The sequence below is a fragment of the Pseudopodoces humilis genome, chromosome 1 (genome assembly GCF_049639895.1).
Source record: "Pseudopodoces humilis isolate 2021_Gansu_Grassland_sample_001 chromosome 1, ASM4963989v1, whole genome shotgun sequence".
Taxonomy (NCBI): Eukaryota; Metazoa; Chordata; class Aves; order Passeriformes; family Paridae; genus Pseudopodoces; species Pseudopodoces humilis.
The window spans coordinates 94541117-94559410 of record NC_142200.1 but is presented as its reverse complement, the minus strand read 5'-3'; the positions used below and the strand labels follow the sequence as shown (position 1 = coordinate 94559410).

The 18294-nt window shown below is 37.6% G+C and overlaps 1 protein-coding gene across 2 annotated transcripts in view; it reads right to left on the bottom strand.

Moving 5' to 3' along the window:
- Positions 1 to 18294, bottom strand: part of CTDP1 (CTD phosphatase 1) — a 101453-nt gene that overhangs the window by 73292 nt on the left and 9867 nt on the right. For both annotated transcript variants that reach the window (XM_088064042.1, XM_005525238.3), the window contains exons 2-7: positions 13210 to 13293; positions 10396 to 10489; positions 8905 to 9033; positions 7431 to 7581; positions 2171 to 2261; positions 905 to 1071 (exon numbers count right to left, since the gene is read on the bottom strand). In XM_088064042.1, the coding sequence (XP_087920168.1) occupies positions 905 to 1071; positions 2171 to 2261; positions 7431 to 7581; positions 8905 to 9033; positions 10396 to 10489; positions 13210 to 13293 (716 nt within the window). The remainder of the gene's footprint in view (positions 1 to 904; positions 1072 to 2170; positions 2262 to 7430; positions 7582 to 8904; positions 9034 to 10395; positions 10490 to 13209; positions 13294 to 18294) is intronic.

Sequence of the window (18294 nt, the reverse complement as noted above, 5' to 3'; positions counted from 1 at the left end):
GCACACAAACATTCACTGGAAGGCTGTGTGAAATCATGCTACTTTGTCTTCCTTTTGTGTGCATGTTCCTGCCCAGCAAGTAACAACAGGAGTCAAGTGTAATGGTCCCACATCACAGTGGCCCAATTCAGGTTGATTATACTATTTCTGTTGTTGTTTTGGTCACTTCTATTTCAACAAGGGAAAGAGAGAAATCAAGAGTAGAGTAGAGTCACAAGTATTAAATTAAAAAAAATCCAAACCCCTGGCTAAACCGGAAAAAGCCTGACAATTCTTTCTTATGACTTTGTGTTGCAAATACATTTTTCCCCCAAATAATTCCCAATCTAGTAATGTGTACTTTCTAAATTCATTGTGCGTTCACTGCTGAGCCTGCTGAACATAAGGTTCTTGTGTCAAATGCCAGAACACCATGTTCACTCGGTGGTAAAAATTCACACTAATTGTATTAGCACAATTCAGACTGGGAAGCAAGCAGATTTCAACATTAATTTCCAGCAGTGTGTTGAGGACAGAGTTTATTACCCATTCCTCCAAGTCCCAAGGGCAAGGAAGGGGACTGAAGAGGTGAAACCTATAGAGAAGAAAAGTCAGCATGTTGTACATGGGGGTGTGATGGAGAAACTGTCCCCCTCTACATATTCTTGAACAGTTTGGTGCATTGCCAAGTCAGCTCTGAGCCACATTTATTACTCCTTCACTTCTGCTCTGGTTGAAAGAAACTCTCACAGTAAAAACAATCTAGTTTTACCAAGCTACTCACATTTGTGCTGTCAACTTCAATAGTCTGAGATTGCCCATCTGAGCACCACTGCAATATTACTAAGACCATCTCAGTGACTTACATCAGCCATGTTTGAAAAGTGGACAAAGTTATAAACATAGTTTAAAAACAATCTATCACCTTTCTTCTTCATTTGCATTTCTCTTGATCCAGGAGGTGCATTAATATCTCCTATCCCCTGAAAGTATACATATTTCTTCACAGTTATCAAATTGGGTGCAAACTTCCAAACATCCTCTCTATCATCAATGATGCAAACCATGGAATCTCCACAAGGGAAGAGATCTCTAAGAGACAAAACAGGTGATAAATTAAGCCAGTTTTAGAAATTTATATAGCAATGAAAGCAATTTCTATTGATGCTCCAGTTTATTAAGAACATGTCTGCAGAACATGGAACTTACAAAAAAAACTTGCAAAAAGTCAGCAATATTAAAATTATGGAATTTAAAATACAAGCTTTGAACAAATTACAGTTAGTGGAAAAAAAGGAAACAGCTGTTTTAAAATCTGCATCCCAAAGGCTAAAGGTAGAAAACAAGAAACCTCTGCGAGAACAATTACAACATTTCAGTCTAGTTTTCACTGGTTTTTGTCAACCAATAGCCCAAAGTCAACTTTCACAAGGTAAATACACTACCTACATATAGATAGGTAAAAGACACAAGAAGAGTTTTTAAAGAGTAAATTCATTCAGTCCAAGATAAAGGAAATAGAAGTACTGATATCACCCATCACCTAGGAGGAAGAGGAGGTGGAGTACTTTAGATGCACATTAAAAAAAAAAAAGAGCAAGAAAAGAAAAAAGCTTCTCATTTGCTACAGTCAGGTGTGGAGGGGGAGTAACTTAGTATTTCATGAAGTTGCATTAAACATATCTGTCTTAGAAAAAATCTTGGGTTCATGCTCTGAAAAAGATCAGAATGTGAATTTAGACTAGAATATGAATTCAAGGCTCTAGATGACCTAATTTCAATAAACACTAGGAACAGAAGGTGCTTTTAGCACATTTGAAAGCCAGAATACTAGGTATTCAATTATGAATTAAACTCTGAGAATTTTGGTTTAATTAAAAAACCCCACAATATAAAAGTCATTATACAAGATCACAAGATAAAGTGAAAATATGGCTGTTATTACAAGAATAAGAAGTGGAAACATGATGCCATGGCATCACACTTACTGTTCTGCTACCACAGAACCCCTTAAGTAGAAGGAATGCTGCAATGCCCAACACACCAGTTTTACTGAGATGGTGTTGATATTTAAGAGGCACACAAAGAAGGAAATAAACACATTAAGTGCAGAGGGAGTAATTTTTATTTTATTTAGCATCTTTTCCTCTGCTGTTCTGTTTTGTATAATGCCTAAAACACATATACATACCTAAGATTCCCAGTTTTAGAAAATGGATCGATACATTCATCCCTTGACAATATCCGATGGGAAAAAAGCTTCTTTTCAGGGTCCAAAAATCCTTTTGGAAGAAGAAATTAAAAAGTTATGTTCAAGATGTTTGTTCCTTGCTTATGTTTTATATACTTCTGCTACTTTAATTTGTGCAACAGCAGTTTAACAGACAATTTTAAGGCATGAGATCAGATGGGAGAAAGTACAGTGGATCAAGTATTTGTAGCTAATTCAGTGAGATTAATTTAAAAATTCCATCTAATTTTCTTTCAAGATGGCAACAAAACTGAATTTGTGACAGCCAAATTAATAAGGCTGAAAGAGATACAGCAGGTGACAGATACATGATTTTTGCAACTTACATTTATCTCTCTATAGTTGGGACTTTAAAGCTAAATGCTCTCCTTAGCTCATTATGCCTAGGGACTGCAGACAAGTCTCACAAGAGTCGGCAATGTGCTGCAATATTTAAGCACAGTAGGAAGTTAAGGGACAGTTCCAGCCGGAGCTCTTGCATTTGTAGGTTTTAAGTTGTACCTCTAACAACTGCTTCAATACTTTACACACAGTGAATATATCCTGGGACTTCTGGAAATACTGAGGCCCAGTAGAAGTAACGGTTCTGACTGTGCTCTTTAAAACAAACAAACAAATAAACAAAACCCCCAAAACCGAAACAGAAGCTGTGCCAGCTGATCTTAAAGCAAGATAAAGTGCTATTATTTAGGAAAATGATGACTTGGGTGTACAAACACACATGCACATGCTTCTGAACCTAGTCTCCAATAATGAAGTTTACCTTCATGAACAGATCACAGCCACATTAATTGCTTAGAAAGAAACTGGCATACTACATGCTAACCTGTATTTTTTGTTTTACTGAATTTGTACTGAAGCTAGTATCAACTTCTCATTATTCTTATGAATAATACAAAGCAGTCAATACTTACTTGGGAACCATCTTTTCAAGTTTTACTGCCTTTTACTTTAAATGATGGCCATATTATAATCAGAAACAGAATCCAAAATGACTACAAACTCCATGGAACAAGTTTAATTTTCTTTCAAGGAGCTCACATTTGCACAGAACTTATGTTCAAGTCCTTTTAACAGTCCAGCTCCCAAGAGTACCTTAAGTTGGGAAAACAAAGCTTTAAAAAAACTAAAAAAATCAGTCATCACTTCTGAAAGTTGATCCTGCATGTAGTTAATACTGATGTGTAATTGGAATAACTTAAAACCCATAAAAGCAAGAAAATTCTGAGTTAAGGACAGAGGTTCAACCTTAACTCACCCGACTATGCTTAAGAATTGCTGCAAACTCGTAGAATCATCCCCTGTAGTGAGACCCTTGCAGTACCTAGGCATAATGAATTGAGAGAATTAGCTACACAGATTTATTGCTGTACACACAGATAACTTTGCCAAACTACAAAAGCCGTCATACAAGTTGCTGTTCTCCCCAACAAAATTCTCTTCTGCTAACTGTCTGAATACACAGGAACTCTCTACATTGAATTAGACAGAAGCGTACGGATTACATGGCAAAACTTCAATGAGGCACTCAGTTGCAATGTTGCCAAGCTGAAACTGTAAGAAAAATGAAGTTGAACTAAAAAAGTCCAAATGCAGAAAGCCTGGCTGCCAGGGATTACAGGTAAGGTAGCATTCCAAAGCCTCACAGTAATGAATGAATTTGCTAAACTAATAACACACTGAGGACAGAGCTCATCAAAAAATCCATCTGCAAAGATACAAGCCCACCTTAGGAGAATCTGAAGCTAAGCTACCTGAGTAACAGCACAGAAAACAGCACTGGTCTCTTTTTAGAAAATTCTTTCCAGGTCAAACTGTTTGGTTTCTTTTAGATGTTCCCTAGTCAACTAAATCAATATAACAAACAATTTGACGTTTTCACATCTCAGGGAAAAGGTGGGTAACGTTTCATTCATCATACACCATCTGTTTTCTTCAACACACCAGGCATCCACCAAAGCCACTCTCTCACTCTTCTCTGCTGCTGGACAGGGGACAGAAAATATTATGAAGAAAATATTATGAATATTATGGGTTGAGATAGGGACCAAGAGACTGGGACAAACTGAGCTGACAAATTGAGCTCCCACTTAGTATCATAAATTAGGCACTGTGCTAGGTATGCCCCTAAGTTTCTTGAACAAACTGAAGACACTATTATTATCCTTCACCATATTACGAAGGACTATCCAGTAGACTCACCCAGTTGTTTCCCATTATCTCAGACTGGCTCTTTGCACATACACTTACTAAACTGTATTGCCTGCTCCTCTCTTGAAAAAGAAAAGTCGTAAATAAGTAAAGACTAAGTTAAAATCATCAGAAGATACAATGCTGAAAAATTAACTCATTCTGGGGATGTCTCAAATGTTAAAGAAAGAATGAGTTAAATAGCAGTTCCCAGGAGAAGTTATGTAACAGTTGGAACCAACATTAATTTGAGTAAGTTGTTTTATGAATAAAACTAAAACTGAATTTCTGAAGAATCAGGTTACCTTCAGTTCTAGTTGAGATTCTACTTTACAACCCAGAAAGAGCTGTTGACCCAATCTTTAAAAGTTGGAACAACTTCAGACACTGGTGATTATACACACACACTGTACACATTCTGTAATATACTTGCTGTAACAAACCATATATATGCATGCTCTCAACTTGGTCCAACTTTCTAAATTTCATTGTAAATCTGGAGTGATTTCACATTGCTTTACTATTGTTTAATAGCTTCTGAACTCAAAATTCTCTGTAGCACTTTACAACTAGCTTTTAAGCTATCATCGGCTTTAAATATACCAAACTTCTCTTATAGAGAGCAGAAAAAGAAATTAAGCAACAATTGCTGAAAAGAATTATTTAGTAGAGAAATACTCCAGGGAGCTCTAGATGATAAAATCCAAATCTCATCTTCATAAACATACTACCAGATATCACTTTGTAAACATGTCAAACTAAAAAAGAGTTTAGGATAAATTATTTCAGCAGATATAAATGGTGTTTACAAATATCAGCTAATCCCACTTAACAGATGGCAAGAGTCAGCTGAGATGAAAGAACTGACAAGATGTCATCTCTTTTCAAGGACATTTTCTAGGACATGAAAGGAACAGCTCAGAGTTCAGAATTCACAAAGATATATAGGATGTCTACAGAGGACCTAAGCAAACAACCTTTTTCTCATAAAAAAGATCCCCAACATTTATTACAAGTTCTTTCTTTATGTAACATAGGAATAACAAAGTATCAAACTGACAGCTCTGTGAGAAACCTTTTAACCAATACTGCCATCAAGTGTTCTCTATATGTATCAGCTATGTATTTCTCTAGAACTGCATCTTGGCTGCACGGGTGGACCAAAGGCTGTATCCTGTGTTTCTCCACAGATTTCAGCTGAAAAGATCTCCAGCACGGCACAAATAACCCACCTGCAGTTTGAATGATTTTGATGAGGTTAAAAAGCTTCAGGCAGAAATCCTGAAGTCTGCAGGTGACAGGAAGCAGCAATACCCTAATTTGCTAATTTGGTGGCTATTCCTACTATGGAATAAATGGGGTAGTTTGAGTATGACGACCTCAGTAAGTGTCAGCCTATGGCAGCACTGGGACTGCAGGGTAATCCACACTAGGGCTCAGAGACTAAAATGGGCAGAGAACCAAATCACACATTGAGAGAAGACAGGGAAAGCAGTCAGACATTGTGAGTTTACCTCTGCAACTTCTCCCTGGTTCTGAAGGCCATTTGGCATAAAGCTTCTGACCTTAGGCCACATCAAGGCACACAGATCCAGGTGAGGAAGACTGCCTTCTCAATTTCTGACTACCATGTATTTAAACCTAGTGCTTGAGAAAACTATTCCTCTTTTGCCACAGAAGATAAAAATACATTCTAAGGACAGAAAGGTACAGAATTATTCATGCATTAGCAGCATACAACACTTAATCCAACAGGAAGACTGACAAAGCTTTAGGAAGATTCTTCAAACTATGCTCAAAGACTGAGTGACATAGAAACATTCACTTGGATTGGCAGGATAGGACATGCCTCAAACCTTTCAAGGAGTATCAGCTGGACACCACAAATAAGCATCACATTATGAATACAGAAATATTGTATGTTGTCATCCAGAAGTCTCCTATAATTGTCATTACAAGCCTGTTCTACAGCATTTAACATGCACAAAGAATTGTTTGATTATATATTTTTTCTAAAGTGTTTTAGAGCTAACTAGGATAGCTAGCTCTCAAACTATTTTGGAATCTCCCTTTCTTGCCAAGAAGTGGGATTACTGGGACACGGTTGTTCAAAACACTCCAGGCAATATGACACAAAAAAAAGCAAATGTGAAAGACAACTTAATAAAAAGCTAGGAGACATGGAACAGCATGATGGAACATGGAACAGTTTGACAGAGTCATAATCTAAAGTACTGTTAATTATATTAACATATTGTCTTAGACCAACAGATTTGATGAAGGGAAGTTTGAGGAGAAAATGCTCTTCTGACAGGGAAGACTAAAATTGGCTTTTACCCCATCTTGATAGTTTAAACACATGGTGTCCATCTTAAAACATGATTCAGACCCATACACTTGCATAAACAGGGCAGATTTCTTTTTGTTTCTCAGAAAAAAGAAAACATTTCAGCCAGTGACCCACACAATAGACTACTACTGTTATAATTCAAATACAAGTTTTCACTCAGTCGTAGAAAACATTTTTAAATTCTTGAGAAAAATATGTGAAAATAACTGCTATTTCTGTTCTTCATGAAGTAAGTGTACCTCAGCTCCATGGCACAAACAGAACTGCTGTAAATTGATTTATAGCAGCAGAACTTTCTTTGGTGAAAGGAAACCATAGGGGGGGTGGCATTCCCCACATGACGAGATGATGTCACGTTGTCGGAATTTTATGGAACAGTCACATTAGATTTGTAAGAGAAGTGAAGTTGCAGATTATTGTTAGGGTCCATCAACAGAGCAAAGCACATCTGATGGGGAAAAAAAGGATTATTTCCAAAATTACAGGCCATAGAGGCACGGCCTTGTAAACAAGCTAAGAATTCTGCTTACAGGACTGTTTAGGAGGTGGCTTTGCAGAAAACAAAGAACAAATACTTGAAAACAACTGCATAAAGAAAATTAATCATATGAGTATGAAGGCAGGGTAGTTAAATACTGTTAAATGTAACATACTACTCACCTGCAATTGTATGTGCATACAGTCTGCTGCCAAAAGTAAAAACATGTAATTCATAGAGCTTGGCAATTTTTTCCAGGAACTCCTTGCAATGAGGACGCAAACGTGTGTGCAACATAGGCTCACCTCGACCTAACTGGAAATGAAATATTCCCTAGAAGAAAAACCATGTTGAACATTATCAAAATAGGCAAACAAAAATACCAGCATTGCAGAGCTATCCTCTTTCCTCACTTCAAATTTATTTGGTCCTACTAAATCAAAGCAAGTTTTGGCCACAAGATTATGTGGATAAATAAAATTCGAAGCATATTTTTACTCTATGCCGGGCTGTCCAACAATAAGGCTTTCAAATGCAGGAAGCTGTACTGTTGAAAAATTTATGATGCAGGTGGCTTTCATTCAAATCTTTACTTATGGCAAACCAATCTGAGAAATTTCTCAACCTGCTTGTTTCAGAGAAGCTCAGGATCTCACTACAATCAATACGTCTCAATAAACTTCTGACAGACTTATTTCAGCATGCACTGAGCTCAGAGAAAGTATTTTCTTCGTCCAAGAAAGTCTGTCTATGGAAACATAGCATCAGAGAGCAAACCAGGAAGGAAGCTTGCAGATAAAGATCCCAGTTAAAAACCTCAAAATATTTTTTGAATTATTTTTCTTCAAACAATGAATTCAGACTGATAGAGGCATAGCCTTTCAGACACACAGGATTTTTTAATCCTTAAGGTGAATATTCATGGTCCCCTTTCCTGTTAAATGCAATGTACACTTCTAGCTTGCTTTTTCCTAGCAATTGTGAACATATGCTGAGCCTACTGGACATGCAAGAATGGCAAGAGGAAAGAAAAAAATTAAGTAATCAGTTTGCATGATATTGATGTTTGAGTTTGCATCTTCTTGTTCCAGACACTGTACACATTTCAACATGTTTCTTGTTTTAGAGCTTCCAAATTAGAAATGTTACAAGCCAATACACTCCTTGTCAGTTCAATAATAACCATGAAGAAATTAAAGCACAACACACAGCCTCTCCCCTCTAAAAGAGATTTTAAAAAAATCCCTACACATACTCATGGAATAACTGACATAGAAACACACAGGATTGCTCAAAAAGGGACTCTGAACAGTAATTCACTGTATCTGCCTCAGACTTGGAGGGAAAATAGTCTCATTACTGAGACTCAGCTTTTGAATTGCAGAGGAAGAAAAGCAGAGATTAAAAAAAGCTACCTGAAAACATCTCTCAAAATGATTAGAAAGGAAAAGTGCAGGAAAGCATGAATGGAAGAAAGAAATGTCAATCTGAATGTAGAGAAAAAGGAACATATTACAGAAGGCTTGTTTCTCATTTTCTTTTATCCTTTGACTACAATTTTACCTAACCACAGAATGTTCTTTTAAAGAATCATCATTTAAATATTGTTAGAAACATTTCTGTTGTTACATTGGAATGAAAGATAACCCCAAATACCTTATTGGACATTTGCTGGCAGTGCTGTTCTGTAGTATGGATCAATGTCTGGTCCAAATCTACCATGAGCACCAGTTTTCTATTTCGATGTAGTCGCTGTTGATCTTCTCTTCCCAGCTGCTCAGCTTGCTGTAACAGAAATATTCACTGATAAGCTTAGCTTTATATAAATAAATTAGATTTATTGCCTTTTGTGTACCTTACATGTGAGAAGCCCTTCTGCTACAAACTAACTGCACAAGAAATGATGCCTCAACATTAACTGTAGCAATGGCAACTGTGGAGCATTTTTTTTTTACAGGAAAAGAAAATGCTCTCAAAGTCTACTCTCAGATCTTTGTGACACTACTGTGACTCTTAAAATTCAAAAACTCAACACAAAACTTTCCAATGTAACAAATAACAACTGCTGATTTAATTTAAGACCCAGTCTCCTGACAGGAAACAGCAGTAGCTTTGAACACAAAGGAAAATTCATCTGAAGATCTGAGAACTTTGGACTGCTATGTCCAGCAATTTTGCATCATAAAGTATAATATGTCAGAAAACCCCACATTAAGTACAGAATTGAAGCTGCTGGTGATAGAAATGATACCTGCAAACTCCTGTGCATATTTACAAACTTTCCAAGTACCATGTGAAGCTCTGTGCTCACTTGGTTCAGTTCTGATAGCAAGTTGTAGTGTTACCCTCCAGACAACTGAACTTAAAAGTAAAGTTAGAGCACTATAAAGCAGCAAGGATCAAGTGCAAACTGCCCTTTGAAACAGTCCTCTGTGATGGGGGCACCTCTAGCTGCTTACATCTTCACAATGCCCCTCACTGACATTCTCTGAAGAACTATCAGAAAAAAAACAACCAAGTAGCAACATAAAAAAAGTAAAAGGAGATCAGGTTGATAAAGAAGAGAAACAGAATGTTCATCTTCAAAATAAAACATGCTCCTTCCCCCTACACCAACTGAGGGATAAAAAAACATATTTTGGTAACTCAGATGAATATTTGAAATATTCATGAATTCAGAATACTTGGAGTATTTGAAAAATAATGAAATAATTTTACCATACAGGTAAGTTGCAGCAAACTAGCTTCACTATATCAAATGGGTCAATTTCAAGGTGAAGGTCAAAGCCAGGTTTCAGACATTGAAGCTTTGAACAGATTTCAGCTAAAGGAACTTTTCACTAACTGTTCACTCTTAGTGACAAAAATGTTCAACTATTAGGTTTACAGGCAGCTGTCAAAGTGACATGTTTTCAGTATACCGCTCTAAAAAACCCCAGTATAAACCATGAGAAAAATCAATATACAATGAGACAAACTCACAAAACCCCAGGGCTACTGAAGTTTAACCCCAAATTCCCCTTCAAAGGGAAGCCAAAAATCCTGTATCAAGTACATAGAACATTTACAAAACTACTGCAATTAAGTTTCTCAACTGTGGAGCTACTGTGAAAGGCATGAACAAAGAGAAAGCATGACGGTACTTACCTCAGAGCTGACTTTCAGCTCTGGGACACTGTGAACCATTGATACAGTTGCTGTGGATAATGGCACACTCTGTTTTCCGTTCTTGCTTCGTATCCTAATCACATAGGGGAAAAGAAGGATCACATGAGAGAATAATAGTTTAGTGAAATGTTAAACAGACTAAAATATGTGGCCTCAAACTAATCACCACCAAAAAAATGGTTAAAAAGTGATATTTTAACTAACACACTCTTTTAAATTCTTGCTAATCCAAGTTGCTACACAAAATGGATAGAGGGCAAAGAAACTCACCAGAAAAAACCCTGCAAAAAGTCACTGTAGCAAGTTATACTTCAATACAATTATTTTGTGACACATGACACTAAGATGAAACACATCTATGTATTGATTTGCATCAAAAAACAAGCTATAAACTAGATATAACTACCAGACCACTCACATGTAAAACTACTCAGTTTCTTTTTTTTTTTTTTTGCAATCCCTCAGCTTACTTGTTTTACAAGCCAGAGTATGAAAAACATAAGCAAAGGATAGGCAAAGTAACTGCAGTAAATGCACACAGAGTTACTTACAGGTGACTGCTGCTTCAAAAATACCATACAAAAAAAATCTCCTTACATGCTCTTCCCATTGGCAGAAAACAGAGTGAGGAACTCTGTATGCTTGTGTCTATTTTTTCATGTGTATAATGATACACACAGTCTTACTGGCATACAGATGTATGTATATACAGGTATCAACACAGAATAGGTGTCACCCTTGTGCATGTACACGTATGTGAGACAGTGTGTGTGTACACACACGAGTACAAAATTGCTTGAAAACGGATCAAGTAACCCTGTATAAGATCCCTTTCACTACCTTACATCAATCAATTTATTGGGAATTCTGCCATCCAACTGATGAGTCACCAATATTAAAAAATATTAGCATACAGATTTTGTCCTAGGTGACACACGCATATCTTTTAATTCTCCCATGTACCAGTCCTATCAAGGACAGGATTTGGTATCAGATCTACAACACGAGTTAAACCAGATTTCACTTTGTGACAAGCAAACTGCTGAGGAACAAGTGTGCTGAGCTGAGTTGAGGCAGACACAACCACAGACAGGTAACTTTTTCCCTGTACCACAGTGTATTGCAGCACTGATGTCCAGTAATAGAAGTATTTACTAGGTCTAAAGTTTACAAGTACGTTTTAGCACCTTACATCCTTTGCGTCAGAGTTCAGAAAACTTAATCTATAACACTGAGTAGCATTTTAAATGAGCATTTAAAAATTATTAACCGTTTTCAGACCATTAGTTGTATGACTACTAAGAATGCTGTACTTGATTTTCTCCAAGCAAGAAAAGCATCAATGTTTTTGACTTGTCTTCTGATGTAGGCTCAGCAGTCATAACACAGTATTTCAGATGTATAAGCCATTTTATATAAAATGAAGACACAGATATAAGACATAGTAAGAAGTATTAAGTGAAAAAACCTCAATTTATTAGATACCTTGGACTTGTCTGTATTTCTCATATGAAATGACAGCAGTAGAGCAATATTTAGAGGTGACTATATTCAAACCTCAAATCAAGTATTCATTCAGGACAGACAAAGCCCTATTCATGATTATCCTAACTTTGCTAGGTTTGCCAAATAATACTTGTTTACAAAATATTAACATTTAACTTAAAATAAAAAATTATATCCAAATATTAACCAGGCTACTTCTTGTGTAGCACTCTCAATATTCAGTTCACTTGCACTGGTTTGCGGGATAATGTTCATAAAACAATTCTTAACAATGAGCATGTATTAAAATGAAACCAAGGTATTTCCAGCCAAATGAAATGAGTATGTGACATTAATCTATAAAATCCAGGCAACTATACAGCTTGTTTTGGAACAGCTGTTGAATTAGTAATTTGATATGCATAAGAAACATTCTCTTTACCAAGCAATGAGACACAGCAAAGGAGAAATACAATCATCTTTTGAATTTGCTTTCTTCTTTGCCTAAGGCCTAAATTCCTTTAGTTCCATGGCAGAATATTTCACAAGAAATTGAAAACAGTTAAGAAGCCTTAAATTGAAAGCACTGGAGACAAGCTAGCTCCCATTCAGACACAGTGCAAATGAAGCAAGGTCATTTGAATGAGACTGCTATTACCTCTCAGCTACTTGCAGCTGCACAGATGAAGCTCTCAGGTTTACTAAGCAAGCTGTTGCTGACACACCATGCAACTCTCAGTGGTGAATACATGGAAAGGAAGTGTGATGAGAATTTACCTCTCTACACATGCCTCTTATATTTTCTATTTAAGTTACCCTACATTACCTCCATGAATAAAGAGCACGCACAGTTCTTAAATCTTAAATGAGTGCAGATCTCAGAGCTAAAGCCTTCTCTTTACAACCTTTAGCAACCTGAAGGGCCTAAAAGATACCTGGAGAGGAGCTATTTACCAGGATGAGTAGAGACAGGCCAAGGGGGAATAGCTTTAAACAAAAAGGGAAGGTTTAATCAGATATAAGAATGAAATTGTTTTCTGTGAGGGTGATGAGGCACAGCAACAGCTTGCCCAGAGAAGCTGTGGATGCTCCATCCCTGAAAGTGTTTAAGGCCAGACTGGATGGGATCCTGGGCAACTTTGTTGAGTGGAAGGTATCCTTCCTCATGGCAAGAGAATTGTAACTAGATGATCTCCAAGTCCCTTCCAGCCCAGGATATTTTATGGATCTATTAGATGAGAGAAGGAAGAGCTTGAATGCCTAATCAGAAGCAAGTAGAAGTTGGATAAAAGAGCTGACAGTACTTACTGAGTTAAATCCTGGCCACATTCTGCACACAAGCCTTTCATAACAACAGGATGGCTGCATCCTTCCAGTCTCACCAGGACAGTTCTGAAAAAGACACAGGCATTCCAATTACAGAAGGCAGATTACAGACACGTAGATTAGTAACTCACAGACTGAATGAATTCAAAGAATAAATTCTGGTTATAACTTGAGAGTCAAGCCCTTAAGATACATGCTTTTGTCACAACATGGTAAAAAAAGACAACCATCTAAATTTTCAAAACTTTAGAAGTCACTGAACTGACTAAGAAACTGACTGAGGTCAGTTTCTAACCACAGTTTAGCAAGGAAGTTTGATGAGAATGAGTACTGTTAGTCCAGAAACAGTTTACATTCACTTGGATACAACTCCCCATTAATACCCTACACTGAGCTACACAGTAATGAAAAACAAATGTGGAAACCTCAACGTTACAGAACAGCTCAGGTTTTCTTCTTTTAAAATCACTGAGTTCAATGGTTAACCTAACACAGCCAAGCCCATCACTAAACCATATCCCTAAGCACCACACCACCATGTCTTAAATTCATTCAGGGATGGTGTCTAGATCCCTTCCATGGGCAGCCCATTCCATTGCTTGACAATACTTCCCATGAAGAAATTTCTCCTCATATCCAGTATAAACCATCCCTAGCACAACTTGAGGTAATTTCCTCTCCTCCTATTGCCTGATACTTGGAAGAAGCAACTCTCACCTGGCTACAGCATCCTTCCAGACAGTTGTAGAGAGTGCTAAGGTCCCCCCTGAACCTCCTTTTCTCCAGACTAAACACCCCCAGCTCCCACAGCTGCTCCTCATCAGACATGTGCTCCAGACCCTTCACCAGCTTCCTTCCCCTTCTATGGACATGTTCCAGGAAGTCAATGTCCTTTTTGTACTGAGAAGTCCAAAATTTAACCCAGTATTTGAGGTGTAGCCTCACCAGTGCCAAACACAGGGGCAGACAAGTTCTATACCAACTTCATCTTAGTTTATTATTTTCATGGCAGATCTCTATTGCTTCAATCGTCTCATAAAAATATTTTAATTTCTGATCTTTAAGTCTTGACTCACCACATCTTAAAATAAAGACATAGGAACTGATATTTTATTCTTTCTTTTAAACAGTGGCTAAACCAAACCAGAAATTAGAGCTGGAAACAGAAGTGTGACATTCACTATTCCAAACTCCTTAGAAGACAAACTCTACTTTTCAGCTGAATAGTCTAACTAAAGTATTCCTCATCCAGTTATCAAAATTCCAGGTCTTGAAAATATCATTATTTATTTTCTCTCAAGCACTTCAGTCACACTAAGAGACTCGTTTTCTTCATTACAGATGGAGACATTGATCTTTCAGACTTTTTATTTTAAAAAAATTCTAATAACTACATACACTTCAGCCACTACAAAATTTCACCAACTCTGTTACAACGAACTACATCATCTCCCTATTTTTAAAAAAAAGATAAAATAAAAAGTCAAGCAGCTAAAAAAAAATCCCCAACCAAAAAGCAAAAAACCAACATAACCCAAGCTCTTTCATAAACTGGCTGTAGTGTTTTAAGCGTGGCTTCAAACCCGTACTGCAATAAGCAGACTGCACCATGAAGAAAATTCTGCATGCCCAAATATCTCATTCATGTATCTGACTACTAAGCATTTGGGAATTCCAAGCAGAAATCCAGTTTCTAAATAATACTTGCAACTGCTTACTTACAGTGTGACTTGTTCTTCAACAACCAGAAAAATGATGACTCTACTAACAAAACTGCAGTTCATGCCTGCAATGAAGATTATTTTCCTCTTTGAGAGCAAAAACTGGATTCCAGTCAGGTTTGTTTCAAAGTAAGTCTTCTCAAGCCATCATACTACCAGTATTCCCATTTACAAAAGTGCAGATCTATGCCCTTCTCACTGGCAGTCATCATCTGCTTGGAAATTACACCTCCTCTTCCTGTGTAGGCATCTTACATCTCCCATTTTTTAAACATGGTATTTATTTCACAGTAAACAAATTATCAGTCTTGGCTTTTTAAAAGAACTGTACAATATAAAGTATTTTAGTGGCCCTTCACTAGTGGCAATTCACTGTGTGATTATTTAACGGATTTCACAGAATTTAGGTCTCCTCTCACCCCTCTATGTTTGCACTATTTAATTTGACTCTCTCCCCACTCCCTTTGACAATATGCTGTGACAATATGCTAACTTGCTGTCTTTTACCTTGATTCACTGCTAAGCTCCTTTTTAGGCTAACAATGCACACTAATGACCATGTCAGAATTTTTCATTCTCACCATGTGTTCAGTGTACGAATCAGAAATTACAGACACACCTAAAAGGCCAAAAACCCGCCCCATGGTACAAGCTACAGAAATATGCTTAAAAGATTACCGTGAAGATTATACCCCAGATTAATTTGTTTTCAATAGTTAAGAAGAAAAAAGCCTTTCAATGCCAGCTTAGAAGCCACAGCATCTCTAGACATTCTCTACTTTGCAGTCAAGGTAACCTCACACTCCAGGTATGCAACAGGAGAAGCTGGCATAGTCCTGGGCTGAGATCCAAATCAAAAATTGACATGAAGGAGCAAAGATTTTTATAAGAAAGTTAGAGTTCTAAATCATTCATTGATACTGTTCCTAAACAGCACCTCTGTACCTTATACCAAGCATGACCACTAAATAGCAGCTTTGCCCCTGCAAAATCTAAACATAACCAGAACTCCTGGCCATATTAGATGTGCTAGACATAAAATAAAAAGTACATGATACAAAGTCCTCCGTCATACTGTTGTCTGTGATGCTTAACCCAAAGGACAGAGGAAGAACTCCAGAGCCCTGATAAACTTCTGAGCAACATACAACCAAAGTGTCAAGTTTCAATTACAACTGTCAGGATCTTAGGCAGACTTCTCCCAGGGAATATCCCAAAAATACTTAGTGCTGCAGGAAGAAAGCCTGAACTCTACTAAGGCCTAGGCATATTTAAATTTTAGCACACGTGTTTTAATTACTAAAAAAAACCAAACAGACCTCAGTAAGAATGACTTTTTTTTGATTTCACACCTGGAAGCTCTCCTTTTACTGTTGAAGTGTGGGATTTTCAAAATGTAATGGCCAAGATCAAAGCAAATTATCAGACAAAAGTGAGCTGAATCTAAGTGTGCATGTCTGGTTTTAAATGGCTGCATATACCAAATACAGGTTCAGGTTTCTGCCTGTTCTCTTCTCTGCGTCATAAGTGAAACCCACTTAGAAGAACAGAGCCTTTCCCGACTTCATTTCTACAAAGAATGAACTGATTCTATTCTCCCTCCCACCCCCTACAAATATGAGGAACTACAGCACATTACTGCTGGCAACAATAACAGTATCTTCTTCAGGATCCACACGATGATAAGCAGAGCTAATTGGCTACTTCAACAATAGCATTCCAAGGAAACTGCCACAAAAGATGCAAAATCTTTTCCTAGTTTTACAAACTGTCCCAACTGTGCAGATAGGACAGGCAAAGCAACTGGGTAAGAACCACTATGCTGTGACAAATAAACTTTTTTTCTGAGCAACTGTGGAGGTGGCAGATCACTCCAATACCCAGCCTGAAAGCTAAATGACTGCAACAGAACCACAAACTACCCACATGGTTTCTTTGGTACAATGAAACTTGAACTAGTAAATAAGACAACCCACTCTGAGCCCTTACTCATATTCCTTCCAGAGGTACTTGTAAACAACACAGAAATTAGGTGTGCCATTAAGGTAAAGTTTTATTTTTTGTGGTCACAGTCATGAATAGGAACAGATATCTACCAACAGCCTGAGGATGTAGGTGACCATAAGCTCATCACTGCTCTCCCAGTACTTCCACACTTACATCCTGTTTCTAAACCAAGTATTTTAATAATGTCTGCTTTAATTCAGCAGCATAGTAAAGAAAAAAAAAAAAAGGGGGAAAGCTTTCATGAAATCCAACACGAACATTTTTTAACAGAGGAAGTCAATGCCTGTGCTAATCCTAAAGCCTGGTCACTATTGTTGACTTCAAATGGAAGAACTTTGTATCAAGCATATACCATGGCACTGGTTCCTGGTAACTGAATTAAGTTGGAAAGCCACAACAGAGTTCTCGTATCCGTGCTACACCTCAGTTGTAGTTGTTCTCACTGAAGAGAACCCATTGCAAACAAAAAGCACTCCCCTAAATGTTTTTTATTGCTTAAATTTTGTTTTGTTGTTCAGTTGTTTTTTAAAGCATCATCTAATACTTCCAGCAGCAAGTGCAGCAGTTACAGGAGAACAGTAGCAAGAACTTCTTGAGATGTTTTTTTCCATAATAAGTCAACTACAGGAGGGGCTGGCCAGCTGCAGCACATGAGTACAATGGCCATGAGATCTCTTTGTAGTTGTCTTCGTAAACCTCTGTATCTGAAGGATACTCAGCATGACACAGAAATAGAGAGGTTCCCTCTGTTACTCAGAACAAGTCTAACCTGACTCTACATTATGGCCTTCTATTACAGCCTATTACATGGCCTTCTATTACAGCTTGGCTTCACTTCCAGAGGCAACAGCTCCATAGTCACGCTGTCAGAGAAAGGCAATTACTCCCCACTCTCGTGTTCCTCTGAAAGCCTGGCCCCTCCTCAGGCACTTCCAGATGAACCTTCCAGAACCCTGCAAGGCTGAACTCTCCAGTCTTAACCAAGTTTTCTGCTGGTTTTAGAGTCAAGCAGCTAGTAAGAGCAGTCCAGCAAGGGTGACTGATCAAAGCTGCAAATGTTTCACAAACAGGGCTAAGACAGACACAGGTCGAGAAACTCACATTTTCTCTCCACAGTAACCAGGCCACTTCACTAGTATTTATCTTTCCTATCTGTAAGGACTAGTTTGGACAAGTCCAAGTCATGGAAACAATAGTTTTATTTATTACCTTAAAATCTGCTCCAAGGTACCCTGCACTGGCATTGAAAATACAGTGCAATATAGTGCAAATTTACATGAAGCTACTGCCCTGCACTGACTTGTATCTCATGCGAGTGCTGGCAGCCAAGCCATTGCTG